This window comes from Schistocerca cancellata, chromosome 9 (assembly GCF_023864275.1).
Source record: "Schistocerca cancellata isolate TAMUIC-IGC-003103 chromosome 9, iqSchCanc2.1, whole genome shotgun sequence".
In the NCBI taxonomy this organism is placed as follows: Eukaryota; Metazoa; Arthropoda; class Insecta; order Orthoptera; family Acrididae; genus Schistocerca; species Schistocerca cancellata.
The window spans coordinates 226,595,860-226,623,471 of record NC_064634.1 but is presented as its reverse complement, the minus strand read 5'-3'; the positions used below and the strand labels follow the sequence as shown (position 1 = coordinate 226,623,471).

The 27,612-nt window shown below is 42.8% G+C and overlaps 1 protein-coding gene across 1 annotated transcript in view; it reads right to left on the bottom strand.

The window, feature by feature from the left end:
* Positions 1-27,612, bottom strand: part of LOC126101299 (cyclic nucleotide-gated cation channel alpha-3-like) — an 881,849-nt gene that overhangs the window by 378,448 nt on the left and 475,789 nt on the right. The window contains exon 9 of the mRNA XM_049911978.1: positions 8,255-8,385. Coding sequence (XP_049767935.1) covers positions 8,255-8,385 — 131 coding nt within the window. The remainder of the gene's footprint in view (positions 1-8,254; positions 8,386-27,612) is intronic.

Below are 27,612 nucleotides of genomic sequence, written 5' to 3'. Positions count from 1 at the left end.
GAATGTTAATAAATTTTGTTCTATTTGAAAAACTTTCAGAGTTTTTACATAAAAAAATTTGGAGTCATTATTTTTCTGCACGCCCTCATAACTTTGATGCTGATACAGACCACAATATGATGATGGCTATCTACAACACCAGACGTAGCGCATTGCAGAAGGCAATCCGTGGCAAAGTGTGTTGTCAACAGCGCCTTACCATTTAATTGACTGAATAAGTGTCTCTAAAATGAAATCAGCAGGTGACAGGATGAAATCGTTGGGTATGTAAATACATGAAATGACGTCACTGAAAACTTATCACAAATTCTGAACATGCAGTGTAAGAACATAAAGTGACTAACGAAACCAAGTCTCGATCCCAGATATGCTGTTTTTGGCAAGCAGTCACCTTAGTCATTTACAACATTTTTTCTATTTACTTCCTTTTAATTTTTTTTACAATGCGGTCACCTTGAACCTCTTCAGCCCCAGTACATGCTCGTCTTTATATCGCACTCTTAGACTCAGGGCATTAACTCATTCTCAGCTTACTCGGCGTTGTTGGAAAGGATGTCATTCGGGAGGCATCAAAAGTTGTTTTAATAAAAGAATCTGATATGAAACTTGAAAATGAAAGATATGTGTCCTCGTCTATTTATTCGCTCTTCTTTCTAAGTCTAAACACTTTTCCTCTGAAGGAGTGAGAAAGGGTGAACTGCTAATAGTCGTTCTTCCTACGACAAGAATCGGTTTGCAGCAAAATTAACAATTTCTCTTGCAACAAAACATTAAAATTGTTCTCTCTAAATGGAACACCAATCGCTCAAGTGACTAAAAAGATTACCTAACGGAAACAACGTAATGAAATTAAGAAATGAAAATTCCTTGCATTTTCTAATGCTCCGTAATTTAAGACGAAATCAGACATTATTTAACCCTCTCGACACCATGAGGTACTGTTGAACTTCAATAAAAGTAAATAGTGTAACTCACTATAATTTGTAACATATCATGCATCGGAAGCTGACTGATTGTATCAAGTCCAAAAGCCACAAATAAATAACAGAAAATTAGGTCAAATGTCGGTTGCATTGCGATTCCCTCTGCTCATCGCCCTATATTGTTAACATCTTCCGTCTTATTTCTGTGTGTAGGGTGCTGATCTAAGTTACAGATGCAAATGGACACTGCGTTAAGATCTCTGTATCGTATTGAAACGTTATGTGGATTCTTTGTCATAACTCTTGAAATTCCGGAATTCGAAGTCGTGATGACATTATCTACAAGGTGAGATAAAATTCACGTGCAGCTTTTCTATCTTTCCGAGGGAAATAAATTTCAATCTTGACCCACTGTATTTTGTACACAATATTTGATGTACCGCTGTTGAACATAGGAGAGTTCCTTTTTCGATCCAATTTCAGGTACCGCAAGCTGCGTGATGTGCCACATTGTCGCTTTCCTAACGTCCATTGCATTAAGGAACCTGCACCACACGGTTGTTAAAACACGTTCACGTTGTGGGAACTTTAGCCCCTACCTCCAGTCCTAGAATCTACAGCCATAATATTGTTGTTTAGCCTTGCAAGTGGGATCGAACCGACATTTGTTACAGAGCATATCTGTGAACATTATTTCGATTAAACTGAGGAATCATCGAGTAACAGTAATCTGATGACTGCTTTTTCTTCGCCTGTTTCAACGAACCATTCAGACAGATTTGGTCGAAACAACCAATTACCCATGAACTAGTTGGTCTCAGTCTGCGACTAGCGGGGTAAGGCTCAGCGGTCGGCGGGAAGAAGGGAGAGTTGGGGTAGTTACTGTGATATAGTCTTTCAGCTCTTGACGTATACAGTCGCCTGGAGGAGGCGGGACTTCAATAAACGCCTGACTATACAATGGATTTAGGTATTCTGAGATTTCTGAAAGTGACTTTAGATAGCTGCCGGGACACATCAACAAAAGTTAATAAAACTTGGCTATGGCTAATTTCCTGCCGCATCCTTGTGCAACCCCACGATTATACACTGCTTCTAAGGACGTTGGCAGTGACGTCACACTAAACCCCAAACTCACCTCCATCCTTTGAAAACTGCTGTCACGTTGTCAGATAACACGAGAAATATTCGTTCTTTAGCGACTGTCCCTTATAAAATTTAAGGGATAAAACTGAATACAGCAAAAGAGGAATAGTCTACAGAGAATGTCTCAACGCATGATTCGAAGACACCCAAGAGAAGTGATCTAGCTGATAAAAGGTAATTTTTCCGAAAATAATATGGGTTTTTAGTAAGTGCATTTTTCAGTTTGGGCAAACTGAGGAAATCAATCACTTACAAATTGTTTGAGACAAGATATTGAATAATTCATTTACTTAATGTCACCGAGACGTGTTACGGGCCGCATGCAATTGCTTTTACTACCCTTATCTCAGAAACCCTACGACTGACATAATGAAGAGATAAGGGTTTTTGTATCTCTGATGGTATTGAAGGTATCAGATAATACCTAATGGACAGGAAACTCTTTGCTTACAACGCATGAGCTGTGAAGAAAGTAGACATATTGCACAAAATGTTCATGGTTTATATTAGAAAACTTACATACATTCTTTGTGCACCGTCCTACACCCCTGTGCCCGGAGAAGAATATTATACACAAATTATTGTGAGATTCATGTGCTCTTAAGATAAATAAAAGAAACTTACGACTTATCTCCACATATGAAGAACGTTTTTAAGAAAATATATCAAAAGCATCACGCAGGTAAGAAAAATAAATGACAAAGAACAAATCTATTGCAGGGTATTAGAAAAAGTTTGTAACTGGAAACAAAAGCTAATGTATGCTCTTGCGGTGTTGCTTAATCGAAAAATAACTCATTAGAATCATGGTGGTTGCATCGGTATTTGGTGTACATTTGGCTGGTAACAAGAGGAGAGTTCCTAATCTTAAGATGTTGTTCACGAGACTCTGCCTCAATGTACCTGGTTTAATCTCAAAACTCTCTAGAATATCGTTTCATAGGCTATGTGATCAAAAGTATCCGGATACGTGCCTGAAAATTACTTACAAGTGCGTGGCGCCCTCAATCGGTAGTGCTGGAATTCAATATGGTGTTGGCCCACCCTTCGCCTTCATGACAACTTCCACTCTCGCAGGCATACGTTCGATCATGTACTGGACGGTTTGTTGGGGAATTCACAGACTGTGCACTGAAGCGAGGTATCGATGTCGATCGGTGAGGCCTGGCGCGAAGTCGGCCTTCCTAAACATCCCAGTTGTGTTCTGTAGGATTCAGGTCAGGACTCTGTGCAGGCCAGTCCACTACAGGGATGTTAACTGTCGTGTAACCATTCTGCTGCATGCCGTGAATTATGAACAGGTGCTCGATCGTGTTGAAAGATACAATCGCCATCCCCGAAATGCTCTTCAACAGTAGGAAGCAAGAAGGTGCTTAGAACATCAGTGTTGTCCTGTGCTGTGGTAGTACCACGCAAAACAACAATAGGTGCAAGCCACCTCCATGAAAAACACGAGAACAACATAACATCACCGCCTCCGAATTTTAGTGTTGGCACTACACACGCTAGCAGATGATGTTCACCGAGCATTCACCATACTCACACCCAGTCAGCGGATTGCCGTATTGTGTACCGTGATTCGTCACACCACACAGCGTTTTTCCACTGTTCAGTCGGCGAATGTTTACGATTCTTACACCAAGCGAGGCTTCGTTTGGCAGTTACCTGGGTGCTTTGTGGCTTATGAGCAGCTGCTTGACCAAGAAATCCAAGTTTTCTCACTTCCAGCCTAACTGTCAGAGTACTTGCAGTGGTTCCTGGTGCAGCTTGGAATTCCTGTGTGATGGTCTGGATAGATGTCTGCCTATTACACATTACGATCCTCCTCAACTGTCGGCGGCATCTGTCAGTCAGCAGACGAGGTCGGCCTCTACGCTTTTGTGCTGTACGTGTCCCTTGACGTTTCCACTTCACTATCGAATCGGAAACAGTGGACCTAGGGATGTTTAGAAGTATGCAAAATCACGCTTACAGACGTATGACGCAAACGACAACCAATCACCTGATCACGTTGGAAGTCCGTGAGTTCCGCGGAGCACCCCATTCTGCTCTCTCACGATGTCTAATGACTACTGAGGTTGCTGATATCGAGTACCTGGCAGTAGGGGCAGCACAATGCACCTAATATGAAAAACGTATTTTTGTGGGGGTGTCCGGATTCTTTTAATCAGATACTGTACTTGTCTATAACAAAACAAACACTACATTACACTGCAACTACGCACGTCAGAGTGACCGAGCTCACACTGAGTACCAATGTGAAAGACATTTGCATTCGGAAATTTCCCAGGTTTTGCAATCTGTGTTTCCTGAAATGTCAATAGCTCTCATTGTCTGGATATGGAACGGACATTTGAAACCATGTGACTGCTAATGAACTTTCGGAAAAGAGCTAGTGCAACTAATATGAAGATATTACAATATAATAAAGTTCTGTAATTTTTTTCAAGTATTTATATCCAAATTATTTTCGTAACGCTGGAATTATGGGTAAGTCATAGTAATAGCGGGAGATGGCTAACCTCTCCAGCCTGCCACATCTCATCCGAGTAAGTAGTGATGGAACAGAATAGTATGTTAATGACACATATGACGAGAAAAAACACTTAGAGTCTTAAGTTCAGATAGGACTGTTGGGTTTCATGCATGCCATACCATGACGTGCAGAGGTGGAGGCTGTGCCACCAGAGGCAGATGACCGCTAGGGAGCGAGGGACCGCCACCGGTGTCCTTCCCTTGGGACACAGGCAGTGATGTCCTTTCATAAGCTGGGTGGCGTAAGCACAATAGAGAGATAACAGGAGTACGGGCTCTGTGCGGGTGGACGGACAGCTATTAGGCCAGCACCGGTACCACAGATCCCCGACCTCTAGAACAATGACAGGATGGAGTTGCGGTATTAAATACACAGTCCTCACTGTTTTCCCTAGTGCAATCTGTGTACCAGATAGCACGCCCTCGGGAGGACGAGAAATACTTGCCAGTGGTGTGAGGGATTTCAGAGCAACACTATCTGGGGTGCGCAAAAGCGTAGCCTCCAGCCGCAAATAACGTTTTTAGAAAATACTCAGAAAATTCCACCGACTGGGTCTTTGTTACGTGGTGGCTGGCCCTTCAAGTCGAGAGAGTAGAACGTTTCTTTCTCCTTTTTGTTTTCCCACAGTGGCGAAATGGCGCTGGCGCGAACAGCACGCCTGTCGTTGGTAGGCGGACTGTGACGTTAGTCATCAGTTGCTCTTAAAGGATAGAGAAGGGCAGTAAAGAATTGATTGTGAGAGTACTTTTTATAGATCTGATGAAGAAAGGATGAAAGACTTTATAAAATTATGCTACCAGCCCAAAATGACAGAAAATGAGTGCTTGGCTAGGGAATTTTTTAAGTACAAGCAAAGTTGCTCCTGAGCGCGGAGGAGTGCTCCCTATAGAAATTCAGATCTTCTTTTTGAGTAGGACAGTCAGACAGAACAGTCGAAGAGAATGTCGGATCAGAGTTTGGACATGGATATGAGGAGACACTTGGATTAAGAGGGGCATACTCCCAACTGTCATACATAGAGGCCCCCCTCACGTTACACCACTGTGCTTTAACGCCGACAACTGCAGTTTATGGTAAGATTACATTGCAGTAATACCATGATAGGGATGGATAGGCACAATAACATTCTAATTTGCATGGAAGCGCTTACCTCTCCAATGGTCGCTCTGACCCAGTGAGATAATTGTCTTCATTCTCTGTCAACCCCATGCCTTGCAGTCACTGCATACCTACCATACTATTCCATGACTTAATAACAATGATAGTGAATCGTCATAACCAAATCGCCATCCCCGTCCATCTCTGAACCTTGTTGAAAACTAGTTACAGTTAAGTAATGTAACTATCTATGCAGTATTGAAATTAAATTTTTAGTAATAATTATTCAATCCTTGTAAGGTTTAATGAGTTGTTCGTGAAATTCTGAAGCTGTTTTCCGCTATGATTTTACTTTCTTAGACAGTGAATCACATGTCCACCGACAGGAGTAATAGAAAATTCACTGAGATGCATCCAGGATACAGTGCTTAGGATCTCATAAACAGATCGCGTTTTTATTAAACTGCACTGAGCAACTTTACTAACCAACACTGGGTCCCGAGGAGTGATAAGTTGCCTAATTACACCGGTCAGATCAGCCAGGTGGAAACCCCGGAAAGGAAGGGAAGTAGTCGTGCAATATAATGACTACAAATATGTGTGGAATGGAGATACCTTTAACCCTGAGGAAAATGTAGGTTACTTAAGAAAGTAAAAATAAAAGTTCTATCCCCAATTTGGTGAAGTAGGGAATGGCACATGTTTATTTACATCAATGAACATATCTCACGTTAAAAAACTACTTAGTTTTGATGCTTAATGCACATGTCGTATAATGTACTGGTACTTGAACAGCGCGGTGCGTAGACACATGGTGCTGCCTGCACCCGCCTGCACGCACCATTCGGCGCGTGCACATCACGACCTGTTCGCGCCGCAACAGACAGACAAGTAAGGGAGCTCATACTCGTAATATTGCACTTGCATACACACCATCGCTCAACATAACAAAGCTACTGTTATGTGAATATAGCGACGGGTAACGGCCAGTACTTAAGACAAATTCTTGCGGCCAGCAGACAATCAGAGGAGCTGGAATGAATGTTTGTCCTACAAAGGACTGAGCGCTTTCTGACTCATTACGACTGTGTGCTGAACCGGGATCCCAACATGGAACTTTGCCTTTCACAGAAATTATTTTGCCGATTGCGCTACATAGGTACGTTGTTCACGACCCGCTCTCAAGCTTTCAAAAAATGGTTCAAATGGCTCTGAGCTCTATGCGACTTAACTTCTGAGGTCATCAGTCGCCTAGAACTTAGAACTAATTAAACCTAACTAACCTAAGGATATCACACATTCTATGCCCAAGGCAGGATTCGAACCTGCGACTGTAGCGGTCGCTCGGCTCCAGATTGTAGCACCTAGAACCGTACGGCCACTCCGGCCGGCTCACGCTTTCACTTTTGGCAGTAGCTCTCATCTGCGTTACAAACGACACAGAGTCTCTTACACATAACTTGATGGTTAACACTTTTGGAACAAATATGTGATCTTTTTAATGTCCAAATATGTTTCGGCGCCTTTGTGCAGTGAGCTGGGGGTAATTTCATCCAAAACCAAATGATGATTAATGGAATTCTGAATTTAGCATGAACATGAATCAACTTTTTGTTCTTTCTCTCTCTTTTTTTTAAATTTTATTTGTTCATAGCGATGTCAAGACATAGTGTTGAAGCCGGAATGAACTCAAGCCTTGTCATTTTTAAACCTCATCAACTCACTGAACGTCAAGATGTATAAAAAAATAAAATTTATGCAAAGAAATAACATAATCAAAGTGATGCGTTAATTCGCAAATCTCTCTAAAATACTGTTTTTGCAGGTTATTTATCACATATTTTGACACTCGAAAACTCTCTCATCAATACCTATAGGGAAATTCCCGCTAACGTAGAACCATGATATTGGGGAAGAGGGAAGGTTTCACAATATACTTAAAGGAATAAATTCCAGTTAAAGCACAAAATTAAATTATTCTTGGAAGCCTTGAAATTCCCAGGACCGATATCTGGCCAGAATAAATGTCGGTAACACATAAGAATCTTCTAAATTCTCCAGTTAAACCACAAAATTAAATTATTCTTGGAAGTCATGAAATTCTCGGGACCGATATCTTGCCAGAATAAATGTTGGTAACACATAAGAATCATCTAAATCCTTGATTTCCGGGGTGGATGAGCCATCTATGTAGGTAATTCAGTTTGTACGGAACACTCGGTGGTTAAGTCCTTCTCGCATTTATCCGGAATTTTTAAAAATATTGTTATTCATATACTTTAACGCCAGGCTCTAAATACGGTACTGATTACTGTAGCCCATCCGTTCCTCACCCCTTCTCGAGGGAAACTCGCTACTTCCTCACATCTTACGTTGCGGTATTCACACCACAGAAATCGGTAAGTGGCTGAGCATGCAATATACTACAAAAGACTGTAGCTACAAATGGATGCGCTGAGCGAAGTCTAGGCATGCAAAGAGAGAGCTGGGTGTCAGCTACGAGCGGGTTGCGAGGCAAGCGTGGTGCAGGTGGCGCGCGGCGGTTACTCACTCCAGGTTGCTCTCCGGCGTGGGCAGGTCGCCGATGGTGGTGAGGGTCAGCGTCGACCAGTACAGCGAGCCCAGGTACTTGCGCGTCAGCGTCGCATACTCCCCCGGCCGGTACGGGTACACCCAGTCGCCCTGCGCAGTTCAAAAGGACCGCGCCTTACGTTAGATAGCAACTGCTTCCTCCACTGTGCGAGACTGTCAAGGGTGCAACTTCGTAACTCGCTTGTACAATAAAAATAATGCCATAAAGCTGTCAATCACTCAATAACGTGATAGTGTAGTATGACTCACATGCTAATATTTGATGCTGGATGGGAACTAGATCAGGGATACCACAGTTTCAACAGTTCACAACGAGGGTACTGATACGGCGCGCGGCTGGCGCCAGTACCTGTGGTGTCACCGCCAGACACCACACTTGCTAGGTGGTAGCCTTTAAATCGGCCGCGGTCCGTTAGTATACGTCGGGCTCGCGTGTCGCCATTATCAGTGATTGCAGACCGAGCGCCGCCACACGGCAGGTCTAGAGACACTTCCTAGCACTCGCCCCAGTTGTACAACCGACTTTGCTAGCGATGGTTCACTGACAAAATACGCTCTCCTTTGCCGAGACGATAGTTAGCATAGCCTTCAGCTACGTCATTTGCTACGACCTAGCAAGGCGCCATACCAGCTACTATCGATACTGTCAAAACATGTACCGTCAAGAGCGACGTTCACCATTTATGGATTAAAGTTAAGTATTCCACCAGCTACGTCCGTTTTTTGCTAAAGTCTAATTTCCTTGACCTGTTCCAGACCTCACGCCAGCCTGCGTGAGCTAAAACGCGTACCTTTCGGCTTCCTCTAATATCACGGTGTTGGATCTCCTGCCAACCCACAACAGTACTCTTTTCTTGTAGTGTCATCTTTGGCCGGCCGCGAGTCGGTTGTTCACAGCGAGCTCGGCTATTTAAGTCTGTAGCGTCGAGGCAGCAGCGCTTTTCGCACCCGTCCACCTCAGTCTGCCCCCCACTTGACGTCCATGGCACAAGTCCAGCGGATCCTACGACGGAAACGTGGCCGCTCAGCCCCTGGATTGGACGAAATTTTAAATGAACATCTTTGCCACCTCTACTCTTGTTCACTAAGATCTTAAATGGTTGTCTCACGTCTGGCCTTTTCCCCTCTAAGTGGGAGCAAGCTCATTACGATCCCCAAGCGGTTCAAAGACCAACAACAGGCCCATCAGCCTCTTAAACACAATGCCGACGGTCCTTCAATGGGTGCTCCTCCACCGACTTTCCCAACCTATGGCGGCGGCTGGGACGATCCGACCTCAACAGTTCGGCTGTACTTCGCACCTCTCTGCCGAACTTCAGGTCCTCCGAATCACTGAACACGTCAGCAAAGGATTCAACGCCGCCAGATCGACAGCTGCCGTTTCTCTGGACTTGCAAAACGCCTACGATAAGTCTTGGACCGACAACTTCGTGCGCAAGATGCTGACACAGAGCCCTATACCGGATATCCACGTGAAGATTGTGGATGACTTCCTCCTTGGTAGACTTTCCTCTTGGCTCACCGGGGAATGCGTTTTGGCATTAGCCCATTGACAGCAGGCGCTCCACAGGAATCCGGGCTGTCTCCCATTCTTTTTAACATCTACGTGAATGATATGCCGGTAATCCCCGAGTGCCATCTGACACAATATGCTGATGACACAGCACTCTATACCACTGGACTTATCACTGACGCCGTCATCGCCCGCCTCCAACGGCAAGTGGTCGTCACCATCACCTGGTGCCGGACAAACAAAATCGCTATTAGTGCCGCCAAAACTACGGCTGTCTATTTCACGAAACGGCGCCCAGTCCTCCGGCGCAATATTTCGATTGCAGGCGTGCAGGTGCCCTGGTCCCCGACGACCACCTATCTCGGAGTCCGGATGGACCACAAGCTGCTGTTCCACTGTCATGCAGAGTATGTCGCCAACAAGGGGCAAAAGCTGACCAGGGCCCTGTGGCCCCTATTCCGCAGTAAGAAACTTAACATGCCTACCAAGCTTCGTATCTACTGGGCAGTTATCCTGCCTGCCTTCTAGTATGGTTTCACTGCAAGGGCCACGACTAGAGTCACCAGGATGCGGTCGTTGCAGCGCCTGCGGAACAAGGTTTTCAGGTGGAGCCCGCACGCCCTGGCACGACGATTGTGACTCTCCATGAGGAAGCATATATCGTCCCCCTCAAGGAGACCATAGCAAAAACGCGCGGTGGCTCTATGAGAAATTTGCTGCCCTACGGGACACTGTCCATGGGCTACGACACGTTGGGACTACACACCCACGCCGCTGGCATCGCCATCAGGTTCCGCTGACCATCCTATAGCAATCGGCTTCCGTACAGAACTAGCGCTGGGCCTGGCACGCCCACCACGGCTGCCTCCTTTGCCAGGACTAGCCCTCCATTCCACGTCCACTACTTTCCAATCCTACCTGCCCACGTCGGACTAAGTTTTTATGCCAGTCAGAAGAGTACTGTCACCGTTGCAGGGTGGTTTGGGACTCCAAGTCCCACCGCCTCACCTCCAAAGTATATTGCAGCGACGGAGTGTCACTGCCCTATGGTTTATATTTACTGGCTCACCAACACAGTTAGACCGCGGAAGGCTGGTGATGCTGTGGTGTACCGTATAAAAAAAAACAAAAAACAGCAGCGCTCAATGTGGTGTCTGTCCGTTGCGGCGGTTACAACACGGTGGGGAGACTGGCCCTTACTTCGTGCGGATGCTCATAGCGTGTGGTATTACTGGAGTGCTACGGCCGGAGACGGCGAAAAGGTTTTGGGTTACGGCACGAGGCGTAGTGTTTGGCTTTTCTCGCCATGCACTGCACGTTGAAAAGAAGAGCTTGCCGGAGCGTCACCTAGCATTAGCCGTTCGCCTGCGCATATGGTGTGCGTTCCACAATTGTGTGCTTATGTATATTTGTTAATGGTTAATTACTGTTGTGTTCAGTGACGAGTTTAACACGTCAAACGTGTTTCGCACGTGACATGACAACGGGGTTGGGCTTTCCATCTTGGTTTCCTACCACTATAAGACGGATCTGCAGCTATACGCAAGGAAACCGGTTGAGCTCCTCATTACTGAGTGATGGTATATCTAAAATTGTTGTAACCTTGGTGATTAAGTACCAAAATTTGCATCGTAATTAACGAATAACGAAATACTGTCTGTGAAACTACATCAGATTCCATCAAGGTGTAGTTCTGGTGGGCTCTTTCCGGCTTAAGGTAATGCTCAACTGTTGCTGTTACGTTTCAAGGAACAATCTTATTTACGAGTGAATTGCAATGTCTGAATCAATTTTTAATGATTCAGATTAAAAGAAAAAATAATTTGACGAGCCTTTCTGTGTTTATGTTATGTTTTATTCTTTTATGTAATATGAATGTGCAATTGCAAATGTTCTGTTGTAGTTGATTTATGTTTGAGCTGGACGGAGCGCAGTGTATTTCCTCCGGTACCGTGGCGCGTAGCACCGAGGCTTGACGGCTTGGCCGTTGCCAGTGGAAATGTGCTTCGTTAGACTGGGCTCCATGTTCTTGTCCTTCTGGCTCGATGTCGTTGTTAAGTTGCGTATTGCTGTTCTCTTTGTTCCTGGCTCTGTCGGGTCGTTAAGCCCCGTAGCTCGTTCCTCCGCCACCTCGGCGGATACACCTTTCGCTCGAAGTATGAATTTAAACTTTCAAAACTGGGTCACTCTGTAATCAGTGCCCGATCAGATTGCTGGAGGCTCCGCCTTATTAATTCTGTATTCTCTTATCAGCTATTTTATCGTATTTGTACTTTGTGTGCTGATTATGAAGTTACATTCTTGTAAAGGAGGATTTCATATGCGTATGTTCTCAGGGAATAATTAGATGCCCAGGTTCTGTTTTTTATTAATTGTTTGTTATTTAATTAATGCCTACCTGTACTGGTATGAACTGGATTATTCCTTAGAAGTTCGTGTGCCCGGTGTCTTCATTGCTGAGCGTTCAAGTTTTAGAAGTTGCCTTATTGTTCAAATGGTTCAAATGGCTCTAAGCGCTATGGGACTTAACATCTGAGATTATCAGTCCTCTGCCTTATTGTTACTTGTGTTCATTATGTTATGACTTAATGTTATACTTTCCTATGAATTAATATTGCAAAAGAGAAGTCGTGGTGCAGGATAGCTTTGCGGTTTCAGAGTTTGGCAAGATTTGATTATATTAAGAAATTAATGGTTCAAAATGGTTCTGAGCACTATGGGACTAAACTGCTGTGGTCATCAGTCCCCTAGAACTTAGAACTACTTAAACCTAACTAACCTAAGGACATCACACACATCCATGCCCAAGGCAGGATTCGAACCTGTGACCGTAGCGGTCACGCGGTTCCAGACTGTAGCGCCTAGAACCGCTCGGCCATTCCGGACGGCTTTTCTTAATGTTTTATGCATTTTTATGCGGATTTCAACAGGGATTTAAGAAAAAATTTTATTGTGCTTGTTAAATTGATCGATTTTACTGTATTTAAATTGTGCAAGCTAATAAACACTGTTTAACACAAGCAATGTGTGTTTGATAATAATGGCCCTGCTGCTTCCTGTCGTGTTATTGGACTCATATGCATGTTCCAGGTATACAAGAACACAACTCACGGACCGAGAATCAGTCATGAATAGAGCCGCGAGAAATGCAAGCTACATAAATGCTGATGCTAGCGAAGCCTGCAGATTCCACTGCTGTATTAGAACACGAACGGAAACTGTACAACGTCCGCAGTCCGTTGCAACTGTCACTCGTGGTTTGAACAGTGATCTATGGAGTTAGTTCATTATTTCAGCGTTTCGTGAATTCGAACGTGGGCAGACTGTTCGTTCTCGTGTGATGGGTGCTACTGGAACCAGGGTAGGCAACGTGTTTCATTACTGAAGAGGCACCATGCCGAAGTTTTATTCCGCTTACACGGAAAACGGGAAAACATCATCGGCTAAGTCACAACGTGCATGGAAGTGTGTGTTGACTGATAGTGATAGACTGTCATTGAAGAGGACTGTGACGAAGAATAAGAGGACGATAGTTTTAAATCTCACTGCAGAAGTGAATGTCGCACTCACAAAACCTGTCGGCAGCGAAACTACTCGAAGTGTTTATGAGGAAAACGTGGTTCGAGGCCATAAAGCCTGTAATATGGGGAAAAGGAAGAAATACATCTTGTCGGATGTGCCTTTCTGCACAGTATTTTCAACTTCTGACCGAGTTTACGTGGAAGGGGCGAGACATGGTGGGTGTTCGATGATGATTTGGGCAGATATATTGCTGTAATTCCATGGACCACGTGGTTATTTTGCAAGGTCGCGTTACTGACAAGAAAGACCTCATCATTTTGGCTGATCAGGTCCAATCAGTGATACAACGTTTGTTCCCAAACAGTGATGTGTTCGAAGACGACAGATCCTCTCTTCACGCAGCCTGAAGGACTGGTTTTGCGAGCACGAGGATAAATTGTGGCATCTCCCCTGGCCGTCACAGTCGCCAGATCATTTGAGGTCTATTTTGGAGAGATACGTGCGTTGCCGCCATCCGTCGCCGTAATAGTTACCTGATGAGGAATGTTTTAAGATTCTATTGAAAACAGTGCATGATCTGCATTTATCTATTCGGAGACGACTGGAAGTAGCTTCGATTGCTTCCGTTTTTTCTTACACCTTCTTAGCATGGTAATGTTTTGGGATTTTGCTGTTACCATACCTCTTTAATCACCAAGTTTCAATCGTCACCTCGAAAACGTATTTCTTTCTTTCTTGCAAGGTAAAAGTCTGCAGACTTGGTAGGCACCGATGTCAGCACTAAAGGAGAGGAGGGGAACAATGCTGCAGCAGTCCATGTGGAGTTGGTGAAAGTTCACGGCAACAATCAGCCATGGCGGTGACGCTAATGTTGTGCTCAAACAGGCCTGAGTGGCGATGAATGAAGTCGCAGACCACACCTGTGAGAAGATTCGGCAAGAGCAGTGTTGATCAAGTTTCCCAAAGGCCATCATATCCCAGACGAGACTATAGTGGAAGAAGTGAAAATCAGTCGAGGATCAGTTTTGGACTCCTCGCACGACAACCTCGGAGAGCCAAAGGTCGCTGCCCGCTGGGTCCCTCGACTGCTCACACCCATTCCAGTAGACCGCCTAAACGAGTTAAGAGCGTAAATTTTGCAGGAGTGTCAAGACAGCACTGATCACTTCGTTAGCCGCCTGATCAGCATGGACGAGTGCTTGGTGTATCTATAAGACCTCGTGATAAAGAAGGACGTGCATTTTTCACCGACGAAAATGGTAAAGTTTTAATAGATTACGCTCGTAAGGGGCAAACTATCCCCGGAACATATTACCGAAATATCGTGAGGCTGTGAAGGCGAAGCAACGCGATGAACTCCGCCTAAGGGTTGCTTGATGCTCCTCGACAGTGCCCCCATCTGTCTAAGCAGAGGACAGATTCACACATTCAGCTTATTTGGACTTCCAAATATTACTTCATTTCTTCTCTCCTTGTATTCTCCTGACATTAGACCCAGTGAATTCTTCCTATTTCCTGAGGGGAAGAGATAATTGAGTCGGTGGTATTTTCAGAAAGATCATTTTTTTGAGTTATCAGATCAGTCTTCTGACTAGCATGATGATGACCACCACGAATTCCTATCCTATGCCAACATTTTCATTCAGAGTAATACTTGGAATCTAAGTCCTCAATAGTTGGCTACATGTCTCCAATCTCTGTCTCTCTCTACAGTTTTTACTCTCTACAGTTCTCTCTAGTTCTACGGAACTTATTCCCTGAGGGCTTATGAGATGTCTACCATCCTGTCTCTTCTTCTTGTCAGTGTTTCCCACTTATTCCTTTCGTCGCTGATTCTACTGAGATCTACTGAGGATTACATTTTCTTATCAGTCCACCTACAGTACTTTTAAGATTAGTTGTGACTTTTGACAGTTCAGTACGGAGCGAGTGGAGGGCAGTATAGTTGTCAGCGTGTTCTGAACACATCAGCAGTCGCCCGATAACGCCAGGTCTGCTCGGCACGTCCGCGCAAGCTGGCCAATCTGCCGTTTTTCTCAAGCGATTTTAAAGGAACTATACCGTAATAAACTGTGAGTCTCGCATGTCTTATAGCTTCATAATGAATTACCTACCATTTCCTTTTTTTGTGGCAGTGTACTATTATACAGCGTCACCGGTTCAGATCCGGTCCAACTGTCTTGGTGGGCAAGTGAGAGAAGACTCAAAGCCACGGATGAAGAACAGCCAAGCACAGCCCTTTGAAAGTGTGGTGGTGAAACTTCTAAGTTCCGTGCCACCCTCCGACGGTGGAAGTACAGACGAGGGATGCAGTAATGCGCCAACTCTATCACCAAGGAAAGAAGTGGCTGGACGAGAACAGGCCACTGCTAGTGACTGTACGAACCGGACTGAAAAATGTGATCGTATTGGGCCTATCGTCAGTCATAGCCCGAATCCGAGTACTCCAGGGTGAGCGGAACGGTTAATGGTCATAGTTATTATGATATTTCGGTATTAGCTAAACTACTGCGAGAAATTCTTAAAGTATGCAGTGAAAAATATGGGTCACTATGGGCTTGTGTTTGGTGTATGTTAGGTCATACGTTGCTGCGTATGAAATTTAGATAACATGTTAAATTGTTCTTTAAACCTAGAAGGATGTCGCTATCTGTCACCAATGGAGAGAAAATGGATTGTATGTAAAGGGCTCCGTAACGAACGCACTCGCCAGTGAAAAAGCCAGAATGATATATTCATAAACCCCTCGTATCTCATAAACGGTCTGAGATCTCGATACAAGATTTAGGCAAATGATAGCACGCAAAGAAAAGAGTACTTTGCCATATGATTAATATGCGAAACTTCCATATCTACCTCAATATTCAAGGAACTGCATATTTTTAAAATGAAATAATGTAATTTTTAAGGACCATTAATAGACTGTGAAACGAGAATTGCTGTGGGTTTTGCAACAATATAAGTGAAGAAGCTGCACATTTATTGCCGGCTGGAGTGGACGAGCGGTTCTAGGCGCTTCAGTCTGGAACCACGCGACCGCGACGGTCGCAGGTTCGAATCCTGCCTCGGGCATGGATGTGTGTGATGTCTTTAGTTTAGTTAGGTTTAAGTAGTTCTAAATTCTAGGGAACTGATGACCTCAGCTGTTAAGTCCCATAGTGCTCAGAGCCATTTGAACCATTTTTTTGCAAATTTATTTTTATACTGAGAATGGGCTTTCTCATAACTATTGGCAAGTCTCGCCTTCCGTTACTAGTTTAATAATACGCTGTTTTAGGATTATGCAAGAATTTCAACTGCATTAGAACGTTACTGAGATGTATACCTGTAAACTCTGGTGTGTTTAGGCAAAAGAAGCAGATGTTAATACAGCAGCAAGAAAAGTACTGTGTTACTCAAAAGTCGACACATTCTCTCACAAATCCATGTCTCCTCAACTGCATTCTTGGTATGGTCGACAACTTCAGACCAGTCCTGTGATTTAACATTTGCAATGGTTTCTGTTGTTAGTATTTCAACCTCGCTGAGCGTAAATTTATTGTTGTTTTCTACCAAATTACTTTTCACCTACGCCATATATTCTCAGTTGGATTTAAATGAGCATGTTGCGGAGGGAGCCTGTTTAAACTATGCTCTTTAGCGTTAGCCATTTCGACGACATGATAGCGTGGAGTTTTCTGCTTGTACAGTACTACAAGTTCCGTTACCTTCGCCTTACACAAGCTAGGTTTAACTTTGTCCAACCGAACATTTCTTTCTACGCAGAGAAAAATAACCGCTTTCCTCCGCTGCGTTGCTGGAGCTTCATCTATCACAGCCGAGTGGTATAGCGCATTGTTCATTACTATTGTCGAATTCGGAGGAATGTTTTGCAACAGAACATTATCTCGTGTTCAGACATGCTGCAATGTCATTTTTAACGCAGCGCCAAAACGAATACCTGACGACTGTAGAACACTTCAACGCCATAAAATATCACTTCGCAACGTGAGCTAATGAGCGTAGATGCCTCTGATGAGCGACACCACGTGGTACCGTCTATTCACGGCTTGGCAACAGGGACGCTTTACGAACCGAACTGCTGGCGGAGTGATAGGGAAAGCCGGCTCGCCATTGGTGTTACCTGCGAAACGGCGTCACGTCACCTCCGGTAAGGTAAACGTCAAAAGTCGCAACTAATTTCAAATGCACTATAATTTTCAACTTTTTTCTGTAGCATCACATCTCAGATTCTTCGATTCTCTTCAGTTGCGGTTTTCCCACGGTCCATGTTTCACTACTATACGACGCTGTGCTCCATATGTCCGTTCTCAGGAACTTCTTCCTCAAATTAATTCCTATTTTTGATACTGATAGATTTCTCTTGCCCCAGAATGCCCTTTCTGTAGTGTTAGCCCGCTTTTTAAGTCCTTGTTCCTTCCATCATGGGTTATTTTACTCTTAGGTAATAGAATTCCATATCTTCGTCTACTTTGTGATACCCATTTCTGGTTTTTGCTATTTCTCATTATTTTCATCTTCCTTCGATTTCCTCTGAATCCATGTTACATAATTATTAGACCATTCATTCCATTCAACAGACCCTATAGTTCTTCTTCACTTTCACAGAGGATAGCACTGTCATCAGCGAATTTTGTCATTGATATTCTTTCACCTTGAATTTTAATCCCACTCTTGTAACTTTCTTTTATTTCCGCGACTACTTGTTCGAGTATAGATTGAACTGTAGGGACGAAACACTACAGTCCTTTCTTATATCCTTTTTAATTCTACAGCTTCGTTCTTGGTCTTTCATTCTTATTATTCCCTCTTGGTCCTTGTAAATATTGTATATTACCTGTATTTCCCCATAGCTTACTCCTATTTTTCTCAGATTTGCGAACATATTACACTATTTTACGCTGTCGAAGGATCTTTCAGGTCGACTAATCTTATGAACGTGTCTTGATTTTTCTTGAGTCTTGCTTCCTTATGAACCGCAACGTCAGAAATTGCCTCTCTGGTGCCTTTACCTTTCCTAAAACCAAACAAATCGTCATCTAACAGGTCCTCAATTTTCTTTTGAATTGCCGCGCGGAGTGGCTGCGCGGTTAGAGGCGCCATGTCACTGAATGCGTGGCCCGTCCCACCGGAGGTTGGAGTCCTCCCTCGGACGTGTGTGTGTGTGTGTGTGTGTGTGTGTTCTTAGCATAAGTTAGTTTAAGTTGTGTGTAAGTCTAGGGACCAATGACGTCAGTAGTTTGATCACTTGGGAATTCTCACACAGTTGAACATATTTTTCTTTTGAATTCTTCTTTGTATTGTTGTCAGCATCTTAAATGCATGAGCTGCTAACACGATTGTGCAATAGTTCTCGCTCTTGTCGGCTCTTGTTACCTTCAGGATTGTGTGTATGATGTTTTGCCTGAAGTCTGATGGTATACCGCCAGTCTTATACATTCTACACACCAACGTGAACTGTCGTTTTTTTGTTACTCCTTAAATGATTTTAGAAATTCAGCTGGAATGTTATCTGTCGCTTCTGGTATCTGTCTTATTTGACCACAAGTTGTCCAAAGCCCTTCTAAATTCTGACTATAGTACTGGCTGCTCTACCTCTTCCCTGGCGACTACTGATTTTTCTTTTATCACGTCATCAGAAAAGTCCTCCTTCTAACAGAGATCTCCAATGTCCTGTTTTTCACTCTCTCCTTTGCATTTAACAGTGGAATTCGCATTGTAATGTTAATGTTATCGCCCTTGCTTGACTGATCTGTATGCTGAGTCAGTCTTTCCGACTATCATTCCTTTTTCGATTTCTTCACATTTTTCATGGAGCCATTTCACGTTAATGTCCCTGCAATTCGTATTTATTTCGTTCTTGAGCGACTTGTTTTTCTATATTCCCTTTGTACTTTCTTCTTACGTCGACGTACATAAGTATTTCTTTTGTTACTCCCGAGAAATACAATACCAAAAATTTAAAATTAAATAATTACACTATCACGCTTGATGCTCTATGATAGTTTGAAATATTATTCGAAATTATTTTCCTGATCTAAGCCAAAAGTTGAAAGTGATAAAGTTAACTTTTACAGTGACAAATGGGTAGTTCCTGTCTTTCGCCTTCATTGTATCCGGCCAAGTAAGTTAAATTCTCCTCAGTTCAAAGGCTGCAGTATGACACAACGCGAATTCTAGATGGTGAAACAGAAACAATAGACAGGTCGATGTAATCGCTGAACATTGATAAAATCATGGATTGTGATGGCGACTAGATAAGGCGTGCTTTCTGTTGCTCAGTACTAAGAGGTACGTATCTGTTGCATTACCGTTACTTGAATTTTTAAAATCTTTCCACAGCTTTCAGAATTTGTTCACAAGACCTTCGTAGAACTGACTTCCTTATTCCTTTTTTAACATTTCGAAATAATGCAACATTAAAATGAACGTTCAGGAACCAAGTTACTTGAATTTATCGAGACTGCCTTTCGATAAATTTAAGTAACTTCCTTACTGAACGTCTATTTTAATATTCCATGATTTTGAAATGTTAAAATGTTGTAAGTTGGCTATATGGACGAATTACAAAAGCTATTAAACAATTGTTAAAAAGCTGTGTAATACGTAAAGCGTTTAGCATACAATTTTTACAAAGAATAGTGAATAAGAGAGACCATAAATGCCTTGCGGAGTCTGTCTCACCGAGTACTGTAAACTGATAATTCTCTTTTCTACTGTATAGGTTCTTTTCAGCCCAGTCTACCTTAAACACAAGGTATAAGGCTATTACAACTACGGGAACAAATTCAAACCTCCCTCTAAGGGCGTTAAAATGCTGACGACAATAAAGAATTGTTATTAGTTCTATAACTTTAGTTTCCTATAGTCGCGCACAATGTTTTAATCCGATATGAAGTTTGAAATCGGCACACACTGCGTTATGATTTCACTGGTTACTGGAACTGTCTCATTTCACCTAAAGGATATTAGCGTTGGTATAATATGATATTATGTACTACCCTACCGCGATATTATTGCACTTGACCTTCTATGGCTGTTATCGGAAACAAGGAGTGACGTTACACTAAACAAATACAGTGTGACAAAGGAAACCGCACCGCACTGTGAATGCTTTCAGGACAATTGTGCATATAGTTCAGTGTGTCCTCGTGTAATATCACGATGAAAGGTCACGGTAAGCCGACCAAAGCACCTTCAGTCCCTGCTTCAGTAATGTTGTGGTGGACGTAAACCTGCCAAAACAGCCACAGAGGAGTGATAATATTTAAACATTTATCTTCCAATATTTCGAGTGTTCATTCTGTGACTGATTATAAAATTTATGCTTTAAATGGAAAATATTGTAAATGTATTTAGTCATCATACGTGGGGACATACTAGTACAAGGTTAGAGAATGTGGGTTTATATATGGCTGCCAGCAACGCGGAATTGTCGTCGGATTATTTCGTTATTTCATTCCTTTTGTGATGTTATTTGTTACAATGACATGCACGTGTTATTTCTATTTATGGGCGTGTAATTACTTTGCAGAACTCGCACAAATTAATTTTCCCTCTCATACAATGCATTACGTGGAACAGTGGGCTTTGCAGCGAAGCCAAGAGCTTTGTCAACGACTGATGGTGTGAAACACTGGTCATTTTGAAAGTGGATTTTAGACGGGTTTCCACACCCATCTGGATAAATGTCAGGCTGGTTGTCGAACTGAGCTCATCAAAATCTAGTTCCCACACTATCACACACGTGAAAATACTCAGGACAGAATTTACAAGCATTATTGGTAGGCTGTGCACCGCTTTTCTAGCTCCCATCTCTTTATAAATGAGGTTTAATAATGGTTACTCCTGGTTGAGCTGCTGACCATGATGTGAAGATCTCGGGAAGAAAAGTGGGAACAGTGTAGAAGAGAGAGACACATACTATTAATTCTCTCTGTGTCCTCTCAATATTCAGAGATACGACAGGAGTGATCATTCGGAACCAAAAGTCAAGTAAAAATTTGCTCTGAAACGCATACTTGAAGAGCTAAGATACTGTGAAACAAATCTCTTTTACTGTAAGCTCTTTGATTTCCATAGTTCGGGAAGTGGTAGTATAGACAAAAACAAGATAAATATCCAGTAAACATGTGCTCTAAAATGCATACCTTAAGAGCTATGAGCACTTTTGCATCTTCGCTACTTTGAAACACAACTCTACTAGTGAACAATTGCTCATAGCTTTTAAGGAACACATTTTAGAGCACATGTTTACTGGACATTTTTTCTTGTTTTGGTCCATACTAGCACTTCCCAAAATATGTATAGCAAAGAGCTTGCAGTAGAAGAGATTTGTTTCGCAGCACGGACGATCAAGAATTGCTCATAGTTCTTAAGGCATGCGACTTGCAGCCCAGGTTTACCTGAGATCTTTGTTTCGAATGATCATTCTGTCCTATCCCTGAATATTCACCATCACTTCTGAAACAAGCTGTATAAAGATGGCGGTGGTATCGCGTACGTAAGGCACAAGAGGGCAGTGCGTTGTAGGAGCTGTCATTCGTACTCAGGTGATTCATATGAAAAGGTTACCCGCGTGATTATGGCAGCACAACAGGAATTAACATTGATCAGTCAGGTAGAGACATATCAACTAGGCTCGTTGAACTCAAACACAGCTGGAGGTTTCAGAATTCTGACTCCGCATTTGCTGAGCGTGTAATGAGTGAGGTTCACAACTACCAACGAGAGTCCCATCTCCTTCACTTAGCAAACAAAGGCCATAAACTCAACCTGCTGGAAGCCCTGAAAATTAACAGACATCTAGCTCACAGTCCTGATTGAACCCTAAATGAACAGACACAGCTCAACACTTCCTCTCTTCTAAACTTCAGAGTCATCTCTGTTTTTCATTACTTCCCACACTGTCTGTTCCTACATATTCTCATTTTCCTGTATTCATTAAGTTCTTTTATTTTACTGAAATGGTCTGTGTCACCCATATAAACTGTAGTTTCATTTGTTAAGAATTTCTTCTAACTGGTACTTGTATTACTTCCCACGTTTAATACCTCTTAGTTGTCTCACCATATATTGGTTGATTTATTTAATGCAAACTGTTATATAGTCACAGTTTTGGGTATAATGTTAATGTTTTTCCTGTTTGCTACTTTTGTATTTGTGTATTGTTCAGCTTTTTTTTACCTTTTAAAATGCAGTACCACCACACTGTCAGAGATTACATTTACAATATGTTCCCTCACACTCCTTCATTTTCCTGCATTTATTAATTTCTGTTTATCTTATTGATATTGCTTAAGTTCCTTATATATTTTGTAGTTACATTGATCATTCTTTCTTCTTTTACTTGGCGTTTGTATCACTCTCCATGTTTTATACGTGAAGTAGCCGTCTCAACTAGTAATTTTGTTTTATTTTATTAGTTTTGTTTATTAATAGAAACTATTATGTAGACTTCCTGTTCCTACTTTGTGTTAATGTTTTTCCTGTCTACTCGGTTTGTATTTTCAATTATTTACTGTTAAAAATTTTTACTTTTTAAATTGCATTACCACCACACTTCAAATATGTTGCTCACTGTATGTTTTTGCTTCAATGTAGACGTGTAATTTCTCTTCCAATGTTGTTTACAAACGTTGTAACTTCTTTGTTGAAGACAGCCTTGTAAGCCGAAAACCGGATAACACAATAAAAGTAATACTGTAGAAGAAAAGCAAACTAGTGCTTTTCATTTATTAATATATTCACCTAGTTATCTCTCTTACCTTTGTTTCGGTGAAAACATCTTAAAAAACTGAAAGCCTATATGTGTAACACAAAACAGAATTTCTCGCAGGTGCCGATGTACAGATGTAGAAGTATGTTGATGAGGCTGCCGTCGCTGCAGTCATTGTGCCGCTGTTGTATCGCATTCAGCGAACTCAGTCGCTACCTGTTCAAAAGTATGCCGCGCACCCCTACGTAATGCGGAACTGATCACTAGCTATCACCAGAGGCGGATGCGCTGGTATATAGTAAAATGAGGCGGGAAGGATTGTGTTCTCAGTAGAGAAGGGGTAACAGAAGAATACCGTTGGTCAGAAGAGCGCTCTGATTTTGTTCTGGATTAGTCACTGATGTGATACCAGTATAGACAAATAGATAAGTAAAGTAACAAAAATCATAAAAATATTAACGATAAGTAAAATCTATCTGAAGCGGCCCAAATCGATTGGTGGTGATGTCACTGTGAAGTGGAAATGCTAAGGGAGAACCACATTTGGAACGGGATCTGTTGGACGTCATATACTGACGGACAAGGACCGTAAAGTATTGTCGAGAGTGGCTGTAAAAATCACATGAAATCAACGAAATAAATCACTAGTGAGTCCCACAGTACTGTGAACAGACAAGCTAGAACAATGACTGTGCTTATGGAGGTAAAAAAACATTTGGTGCAACGGTCGAGCCGTTGGTCATAAGCCATACCTTTCTGCAGTCAGTGTGGTGTGGAGAGCAACACCGTTTGATTCAAATTCAAATGGCTCGGAGCACTATGATATTAATATCTGAGGTCATCAGTCCCGTAGACTTAGAACTACTTAAACATAACTAACCTAAGGACATCACACACAACCATGCCCGAGGCAGGATTCGAACCTGCGGACGCAGAAGCCAAGTGGTTCCGGACTGAAGCGCCTAGAACCGCTGGGCCACAGCGGCCGGCTCAACACCGCTTGACTGGAAACGAGTGATTTTGATTGATCAATCACGTTATGCCCTGCGGTAATCCGATAGGATGATTTGGGTTTGCCAATACTTGTAGTATGTTATGTTCCATCAAGTGTAGCACCAACAGTGAAATACGGAGGAAATGTGATACAGTATCGGTATGTTTTTCGTGGTTAGGAATTGGTCGCTTTACTGCGCTTACGAAAAGGATAAATGCGGAGGTATGTGAACACGTTTCAGTACGTGTTATAGAACACTTTGGAGACAATGTCTCATATGCATCAGCGTGAAAATGCACCCTCATGCAAAGCGGCACCCGTAAGGCAATGTTTAGTGGACAATAATATTCCTGAAACGGACTGGCCTGCTCAGAGCTACGACCTTAACCCAATGGAATACCTGTGGGATGAGTTAGAACAACGACTTCGCTCCAGATCCCGTTGTCCAGCATCACTACCAACTCTCGTCTCGGCTCTTGCGGAAGAACAGGCTGCCATTCCTGGACAATCGTTCAGACACCTCACTGAGTTTAAGCCGTCGTAAAAAGTGGAGGGTGGATATATTTCATCTCACAAAACTAGCGGAGAGAGTCATTCGTGAGTTCCACAGTGCTGTCATCAGTAAAGCTAGAATTTTGACGGTGATTGTGGAGCTAAACAGATTTTGGACAACGGTCGAGTAGCTTGTCGTAAGGGCTGACTAGTGCGAGAATTGCCGCATAATCAGCTTAACAGCGCACGCATCTAAGTTGCTGATAAGAATAATATACAGGAGGATGGAAAAGAAAATTGAGGAAGTGTTATGTGACGATCAGTTTGGCCTTGGAGGATGTAAAGGCACTAGAGAAGCAGTTCTGACGTTACGGTTCATAAAGGAAGCAAGACTACAGAAATTCAGGGAACTTTCGTAGGATTTGTCGACCAGAAAAAAAAGTTTTACAATGTCAAATGGTGCGTGATTTTCGAAATTCTGGGGAAAATAGGGGTAAACGGTAGAGAAAGACGGGTAACACACAACATGTACAAGAGCCAAGAGGGAGTAATAAGAATGGAAGACCAAGAACGAAGCGCTCGGATTAAAAAAGGTGTATCACAGAGATCTAATCTTTCCCTCCTAGTGGTCAGTCTATACATCGAAGAATCAATGACGAAAATAAAAGATAGGTTTAGGAGTGGAATTAAAATTCAAGGCTAAAGGATATCGACGATATGACTCACTAATGACACTGATATCCTCAATGAAACGAGAAAGGAATTACATGATCTGCAGAATGGAGCGAACGGTCTAATGAGTACATAATATGGATTGCGAGTAACTCGAACAAAGACGATAGTAATAAGAAGTAGCAAAAATGAGAACAGCGAGAAGCTTAACACCAGGACTGATGGTGACGAAGTAGATGAAGTTAAATAATTCTACTACCTAAGCAGCAAAATGACCAATGTCGGATGGAGTAAGGTGGACATCAAACGTATACTACCACTGGCAAAAAGGGCGTTCCTGACCGAGAGAAGTCTACTAGTATCAAACATCGGCCTTGATTTGAGCAAGAAATCCCTGACAATGTACTTTTGCAGCACAGTATTGTAGGGGCTCTGAGCACTATGGGACTTAACATCTATGGTCATCAGTCCCCTAGAACTTAGAACTACTTAAACCCAACTAACCTAAGGACAGCACACAACACCCAGCCATCACGAGGCAGAGAAAATCCCTGACCCCGCCGGGAATCGAACCCGGGAACCCGGGCGTGGGAAGCGAGAACGCTACCGCACGACCACGAGATGCGGGCACAGTATTGTATGTATGTGAAACATCGACTGTGGAAAAACCAGAGCACAAGATAATCGAAGCATTTGAGATGTGATGCTATAGACGAATGTTGAAAATGAGTTGGGCTGATAAGCTAAGGAATGAGGAGGTTCTGCACAGGATCGGAGAGGAAAGGAATAAGTGGAAAACACTGACAAGAAGAAGGGACAGCATGATAGGCCATCTGTTGAGACATCAGGGAATAACTTCCATGGTACTAGATGGAGCTATAGAGGGTAAAAACTGTAGAGTAAAACAGAGATTGGAATACAACCAGCAAATAATTGAGGACGTAGGCTGCAAGTGCTACTCTGAGATGAAGAGGTGGTAGGCCAGATTAAGCCAGTCAGAAGACGGATGACTGAAAATTGGAGTATGGGGTAATCTTGCCAAGACAGTGTACCCGAGGTGCAAGGAGGTCAACAACTCACACTCACACTCACACACACACACACACACACACACACACACACACACACACAGACACACACACACACAGACACACACACACACATACACACACAAATGGTTCAAATGACTCTGAGCACTATGGGACTTAACATCTGAGGTCATCAGTCCCCTAGAGCTTAGAACCACTTAACTAACCTAAGGACAGAACACACATCCATGCCCGAGGCAGGATTCGAACCTGCGAGCGTAGTGGTCGCGCGGTTCCACACACACACACACACACACACACACACACACACACTACACAGAAACACACAGCGCTTACGCAATGTTTAGATGGGGTCAGTCCAAAGACATACTACACGCTAAGTAATGACTCCTGTATGTACAGAAAACACCGGTTTTTTTTTCCTTTTTTGAAAGTTATTTAAAGCGTAATTTTATGTGTACATTTCTGACAATCACCAAAACTTAGTACAGTCCGGTATTCTCTTTTACGATATCTGTTAACAGATATGTGGCGAAATTTTATGTGTGCATTTCTGACAATCACCAAATTTAGTACAGTCCGGTATTCTCTTTTACGATATCTGTTAACAGATATGAGGCGAGATCACACAGAACTGTGTTTGAGAGGCTGTATGTTAGACAAGGAATTCATGACCAGAGACAATGTTTGCCAATGGAATATGTTCTTGAGAATATATAACTAAACCGATATCACACTTGACCATTTCGAGACCGCCTTACAGAATGGACACAAAACTGTACTTTACAAACAAAAAAATTGTTTGTAACGAAAAAGGAACCGAATTTTCCACTTGATCCAGGAGTACTATGCAACATGTGATGAGCAACATTTTGTTGCGGTGGACTGGGTCTACATACTGCAAAAACAAAGCAGCAAATGTCCGACGTAACGTCATAGGCATCTCTTATGATATGTGTGTGTGTGTATCTGTGTTTGTGTGTGAGTGTTGTAGTATAGGTCTGTACTGCCTAGAGCAATTTCAACCAATTTTGACACACATATCACTTACTATCGCCTACAACTTCTTGTGGGGTTAGAATATCATCACAGTTCCTAGGAACTGAAGTGGATGGTGAGGAACGCTTAGGGGCGTAATAATATGAGAACCATGAATGATGGTGTAGAATCCAAAGTATTGGTGGTTCAAAGGCTAAATGAGTCGACGGACCCAAAGGAGTATTGTAGGTCTGGAAGGCAGAAGTGGCGTGGCATGCGAAGCATAAATCAGGATTTGTGGAACTAGATTGAATTCATCCAATAACTTATTTATTGTTTCATCTGAAGGAGAAGTACAAATGTTGTGTATTCAGTCTTT